The 6518-nt window shown below is 40.7% G+C and overlaps 1 protein-coding gene across 1 annotated transcript; it reads left to right on the top strand.

The window, feature by feature from the left end:
* The first annotated feature begins 2918 nt into the window (after nucleotides 1-2918).
* On the top strand, nucleotides 2919-6093 carry LOC147290741 (Protein kinase superfamily protein). Its single transcript, XM_086237850.1, has one exon. The coding sequence runs from the start codon at nucleotides 3506-3508 to the stop codon at nucleotides 5588-5590; it is 2085 nt and encodes a 694-aa protein (XP_086093976.1). The 5' UTR covers nucleotides 2919-3505; the 3' UTR covers nucleotides 5591-6093.
* Nucleotides 6094-6518: the final 425 nt, after the last annotated feature.

Genomic DNA, 6518 nt, shown 5'->3' with positions numbered 1-6518 from the left:
CAATAAGTGAGTCGCAGAGAGTACAGGCTATACATAAAAAGGTTGCAAGAAGGCAGCCACTTATTCACACTGCCACCATTTTAATCTGCTGCTGCTCACTCTCAAAAGGATAATAGCCTCGTGATCAACTCCACTCCTGGTCTGCCCTCGTTAAATTTTTATCCAGAATTACATAAAATACCCAATTTTGGGGAAAATAAAACAAAAAACTAGAGTTTAATTCTTATTAATTTTCTTATTTAGACTAAAAATTTATGGATTTATTTTTTGACAGTATAGGATACAGGTTAATTAACCTCATACCCTCCTAAAGTTTTAAAATATAAAATAAGGTTTGTAAATGTAGTATGTTAGCTTTTAACTCTAAAATTATTCTAATGTTTCGTTAGGTTCAAATTTTAGGGGTCTGGGAATGATAAATTAATTCTTTTCACGTTTGCTAAGTCCAAGGAGAAGAAATCAATTCTAAGGGAATCTAATGTCCTTATTGAAGGAAAATAAAACCTTTGCTTCAGCTTGAGTTTTGTTTTTACCCCTCTTGGAAAAATATTTATTGCTTATTTTTTGATAAACTTGTTTTGTTATTATTTCAAAATAAATAATAGATGAGGATATAATTGAAAAGTTAAAATTTAACATAAAGTCAATAAACCAATAATGAGAACTCGAAAAAGAAGTAAAAATGCATTGATGAACACTTAGCAATGCCTACTAAACACTCAATGCCTAATATGCATGAAAAAAAAAAATATTAATGGATTAATATTATGTAACGAGTAATAATTATAATATTATTAAAATTTAGTTAAAATTGTATAAATTATAAGACTTTAGTTTATATAATGTAAAATTACAATATCTAATTAAAAATCTCATTTTTTAAGATACCACTAAAAAGTCAATATCACAAAAAAATACGTTCTCGTTCACATTTCACAATAACATGTTTAAAAAGCATCTATTTGACTATTCATTTCATAGGATTAGCATGAGTGCGGACCCGAATGAGTTGCCCAATTCCTTTATTTTTAAACATCTATTTGACTATTCATTTCATAGGATTAGCATGAGTGCGGACCCGAATGAGTTGCCCAATTCCTTTATAATAATCATGATAAAAATTCCAACTGTTCCCCAACATTTGTACCCAATACCCAATAATTAAAATACTGAAATTAGAGACCAATGCCAATTAAATTGGCAATGACAAACTCTCCAGCCACCCAAACACGTGACACGTGGTATGTATCATAGAAAATCGTGCAGGGAATATATTCACGTTGAACTGTAAAATAAAAAACATTATTAAATAAGGTCCACATTTCTTTCACAATTCACCTTATCATAGTGTTAAATTTAAACCCCCACAAACCACAATTAGTCATAATAATATAATAAAAATCTCAAAAACCCCCCACAATTTTAATATCTAATTTAATAATTAATGGGTGGTACGAAATTGTTTTGATCAGTTCTTAATCATCATCATCGCAAGCACAACGGTCTGGGAAACATCACTCTCGCACGGGTCAGACCCCCACCAAGCGTGGGTTCGATTTTCGAGAGAGAAAATTAAATAAAATAAATAAATAATTTATGCCAACAAAAATTAATATATAAATAACGTAAATGGAAAAGGGTGGGACTCACACGATCTCAGTCTCTCACTCACTCGTCACTCCCTGCATAACTTCTTCTTGTTGTATCTTTTGACCTCTTCCTCTCTCGTAAAATCTATAAGTCTACGGTCAGATTCCCTTTACGATGTTGCAAAAGTCAAAATCTACCTTTCTAATTACTAAAATACCCTTAAATATTTTCTTCGCTTTCTATTGAATATTTATGTAACCAAAGGCGTTTGTATTTGCCAACAAGTATTTGATTCAGTGAATTAACATTCAATCTCCTTCATGTTGATGATTTGCACTGAAACTGATTTTTGGTCAGTCGACCATGGATTGAGGAAGAAACACATTTCGGTTGCAAAGGTTTTGTTGCTTTGTCTGTAAAGACTCAGGGTAATGTGACTCATAATTAGTGTAATAGTTATGCCATAAGTGAAAATGAATGTAAATGTGCGAGTGATGAGTGTGAAATAAAAATCAAGTAAATAATAATTAACAGTAAAAATAAAATAAAAACAAAGCAATGTTTGGAATTAACTGAAATTATACGACTATAAATTGTAAAACATATAATCTAACACTATCTTAATCTAAGAAAACAATAAATAAAACAATAAACCTACTTATATGCAAGAAATAAAGCAACAAAAAATAAAAGACGAAAAACACAAAGGTTTTGATCTTTAATTTTTGAGAACTACATAAAAATTGAAAAGAAATAAAAGAAACATAGTAACAACCTAAAGAGAATTCGAAAATTGGAATGCTTGATGCTCTCAATTTCTCTGAATTTCTTGGGGGGGGGGGGGTCAAGAAAAAAAATCAAGGGATAAATGCATATGCAACTATAGTTCAAACTATCGATACAACTGTTGAGTACTCAACGGTCTAATTTACGTTGATGGATACACTTAATGTGTACAAATTATCTGGTTAAATAGTAGTAAAGAGTAATAAACTTTTAAAATTTTTATGTTGTATGTTGCGGCATAATACATTCACCATTTTATAAATTTTGTTTTGAACTAATCAATCACCTTTCTTTATAATATGTTTGTTATAAAATATTCAGGTAAACCAATTTCTACTCTTTTAAGTTGCTTGGTCAAGGATTTTTAAGTTTGTAACTTGCTAAATAGTTTTTCTTTTTAATATTGTGGCTTAGATGGTTAGATTATAAGGAAACTGTTTGATAAAATATTCAACAAATCCATATACGACTTTTTGCATTTTGTCAAAAGAACCACCGAAAAAACAGCTTAACAGGAAAAGGGACGATTTATGTAACAGCAATTAGCTTAGCGGCAGCACACTCATTAACTGCACACAGAGTCACAGACCTTTTCAAGAGAAGTCAAAGCCCTGCGCATCAATGATCACCTGCGCTAAAATGCGCTCTATGCGTAAATTTGGAACAACAAACAAGCAAGCACCAAGCCAGCAACAGATTAACAGAGCACTCGCACATCCATCACACGCGACCCCTTCAGCGCGTTAGATCCATCTTTCAACGAGTGGGTCCCATCACCCACGTGGCCTATCATTTTGCATCGAGGTGGCGCGTGAGAGTCAAATCCCCAACCAGAAACTACCTATCCCGCCATATTATAATAGCCATCTCTCGGCGAGTTGGAAAAGAAAAAGACAACCCAACGAAAAGCCAACACGTGGAGAAGGCTTAACTTTATTAGAGCTTCAGGGCCTACGGTCACAGCCAAATGCTTTTTACCTTTCGCTCTCGGTGGACTATCCATAGTTGAATACTTGAAGAAGCACTCAGTCTCACTCAATACAAATCCATAAAAACTACTTTCCTTTCCATTACTCACAGACATGACTCTCTAACTAAAAACCCCTCCTTTCCACTCTTATTTACAACCATGCCATCCCGTCCCACACCGCCATTTCCATTGCCACCACCACCACCACATAACCACCACCACCGAAACCGCCTCCTCCTTCCACTCCTAACCTCAACCCTAACCCTAACCCTCCTCTCCATCCTCATCTTCATCATCTTCCTCTACCGCAAGCTCTCCTACAACCGCACAACCCCATTCGATCACCACCATGGAAGCACCACCACCACCACCAAAAACAACAACAGTAACCAGCAGCAGCAGCGGCGGCGATTCTCTTACTCTCTTCTCCGGCGAGCCACCGGCTCGTTCTCGGCTTCGAACCGGCTGGGCCACGGTGGCTTCGGCTCTGTCTACAAAGCCACCCTCCCCTCCGGCCAATCCCTCGCCGTGAAGCTGATGGACCCGGAGGGCTCTCTGCAAGGCGAGCGCGAGTTCCACAACGAGCTCTCGCTGGCTCTGAACCTCAGCAACCCCCACATTCTCTCTCTCCTGGGCTTCGCCACCGACCGCCGGGGACGGAAGCTGTGCTTGGTCTACGAGCTCATGCCGAATCGGAGCCTCCAGGAGGCTCTGCTGGACCGGAAGTGCGCGGAGCTCATGGACTGGAAGAAGCGGTTCGGTGTGGTTCTGGATGTGGCTCGTGGGCTCGAGTATTTGCACAATGATTGTGACCCGCCGGTGATTCACGGGGACGTGAAGCCCAGCAATGTGCTGCTGGACTCGGATTTCAATGCCAAGATTGGGGATTTCGGGCTCGCGAGGTTGAAGACCACGGAGGGGGAGGAGCAGGGGGAGCATGGCGTGGTGGTGGTGGTGGAGGAAGGGGAGGAGAGAGAGTGTGTGGAGAAGGAGAAGAGGGAGGAGGGAGTGGTGGTTGGGGGTGGGGGTGGGGATGATAATGGGTCGATTTTGGAGGAGGAGAGTGTGAGTGTGAGTGTGGTGACTGGTGGGTTCGAAGAGGGTCTGGGTCGGTCGCCGGAGTGTTGTGTGGTTCGGGTTTTGGATTCGGAGGAGACGACGGTGGCGGCGGTGTCGCCGGAAGTGTGTTTGGATAAGTGTAGTGTTGAGAGTGAGAGAGAGAGAGAGTTGGTTGGTGGGAAGAGGATTAAAGGAGGGTCCGGGAGGGACTGGTGGTGGAAGCAGGACAATGGCGGCGGAGGAGGTGGAGGTGGTGGGTCTGAGTCTGGGAGGGTTAAGGACTATGTGATGGAGTGGATTGGGAGTGAGATTAAGAAAGAGAGGCCCAAAAGCGAATGGGTTGCTTCTCCGAGCTCGGCGGCTGAGCCCAAGAAGCGGAAGAAGAGATTGGAATGGTGGGCATCTTTGGATGAGGAGAGGGTGAAGAAGAAGGAGAAGAATCGGAAGCCGAGGGAATGGTGGAAGGAGGAGTTTTGCGAGGAGCTTGCGAAGAAAAAGAGGAAGAAGAAGAAGAGGGGTTTGGATTCGAGTGGTGGTGGTGGCGAATTGTGGTGGCAAAAGGATGAGGATTTGGGTGGGCAAGAGAGGAAGAAGAGGAAAAGCAAGAGCAGGAGTAGTAGAAGCAGCATTGATTGGTGGTTGGATGGGTTGGGTGGTGGTGAGCTCAGAAGTGGGAGGAGGAATAGCCAAGATTGGGCTAGTACTTGTGGTGGAGATATACCAAAGAGTGGTGGTATTAGTAGCACACCAAGCATGAGAGGCACAGTTTGTTATGTTGCCCCTGAATATGGTGGTGGTGGCCAGCTCTCTGAGAAATGTGATGTCTACAGCTTTGGGGTCTTGGTTTTGGTCTTGATTTCCGGGCGGAGGCCGCTGCAAGTAACGGCCTCGCCCATGTCGGAATTTGAGAGGGCCAATCTGATTTCATGGGCCAGGCAGCTTGCTCGCAATGGGAAGCTTTTGGACCTTGTAGACCAGTCTATACATTCTTTGGATAAGGAAGAGGCATTGCTTTGTATCACAATTGCATTGCTGTGTCTGCAGAGAACACCCGGCAAGCGACCCACCATGAAGGAGATTGTGGGGATGCTTTTGGGTGAAGCCGAGCCACCCCATTTGCCTTTCGAGTTTTCGCCTTCTCCGCCTTCCAATTTTCCGTTCAAGTCCCGGAAGAAGGCCCGGTGAGTGTTTCGGATTTCATTAACTGTAGAGTGTACTTTTGTAGGTCCTTTCTAATTATCATGTTGTGTAGAAAATTGATGCTTAAAGGGAAAGAAATTTGCATAAGTTTTATAAATTCAGGCTCTTTTTTTATTTTATTTGCTTGGTTGTTCCCAAGTTTTTCCTGGACTTAAAAACTTTTTACAAAGCAACTTAACTGCTCTTTGCTCCTTGGAGATGTTGTTGACAATTAGGAATCCCATGATTTATAGTAAAAGTTAAGAAATGGAAACATTGCTTTTGCTTTGGCATGATGAGGCCATTAGTAGGCCACTATCTAATCCACAAATTTCCTCTATATCCTGGGACTTAAATGAGTTGCTTGCTTTTTGTGACTTTTAGGACCTTTTAGGGCCCCGGAAGATATTGCCTTTAAAATTGTCTGCTAGCTTTTAAAAGCAGGCTGATTTTTGTGCTGAAGTAGGCATCAATTTCAGTAGAAGGGGACAAATCTTGGTCCCATTACAAACTGATAGTTAACCACTGTAGCTCTGTCACTCAGTTTTGTGGGTGTGTGGGTGTTTGGGTAGGGCAGCATATATGAGGCATTCAATTCTTAGGTTTATTGACCATTTTTCCTTCACTGTTCTCACCGTTGCTTGCTTTTGGTGGTGGGATGGGGTAAGGCTACAGTGATGATAATTTGATAGGTTGTTTGGACATAGAGAAATAGAAGGATATAGAAGGATATTTCTCTGGGATAAAGTTCATTTTTGGACTTCTTTTTTTGGGCTTTGTTTTCTATTTAATTCCGGAAATCCTATTTTTCCTAATTCATGCTGATCATAAGGCCGCTGTTATTTTTGACACACCACAATTACACGTCACATAATCAAATTTCATTGCTAGTGATGATTTTGAGATCAGTAGGATGCTGAAGTCTTCAGTTCCT

This window comes from Dryas octopetala, chromosome 3, assembly GCF_963921425.1.
Source record: "Dryas octopetala chromosome 3, drDryOcto1.1, whole genome shotgun sequence".
Taxonomy (NCBI): domain Eukaryota; kingdom Viridiplantae; phylum Streptophyta; class Magnoliopsida; order Rosales; family Rosaceae; genus Dryas; species Dryas octopetala.
Note: the sequence above shows the minus strand (reverse complement) of the source record. Positions and strands in the feature narration are given on the sequence as shown.

What these genes read in the sequence shown, in the direction of transcription:
- LOC147290741 (XM_086237850.1), top strand. Translation starts at nt 3,506, where the DNA reads ATGCCATCCCGTCCCACACCGCCATTTCCATTGCCACCACCACCACCA.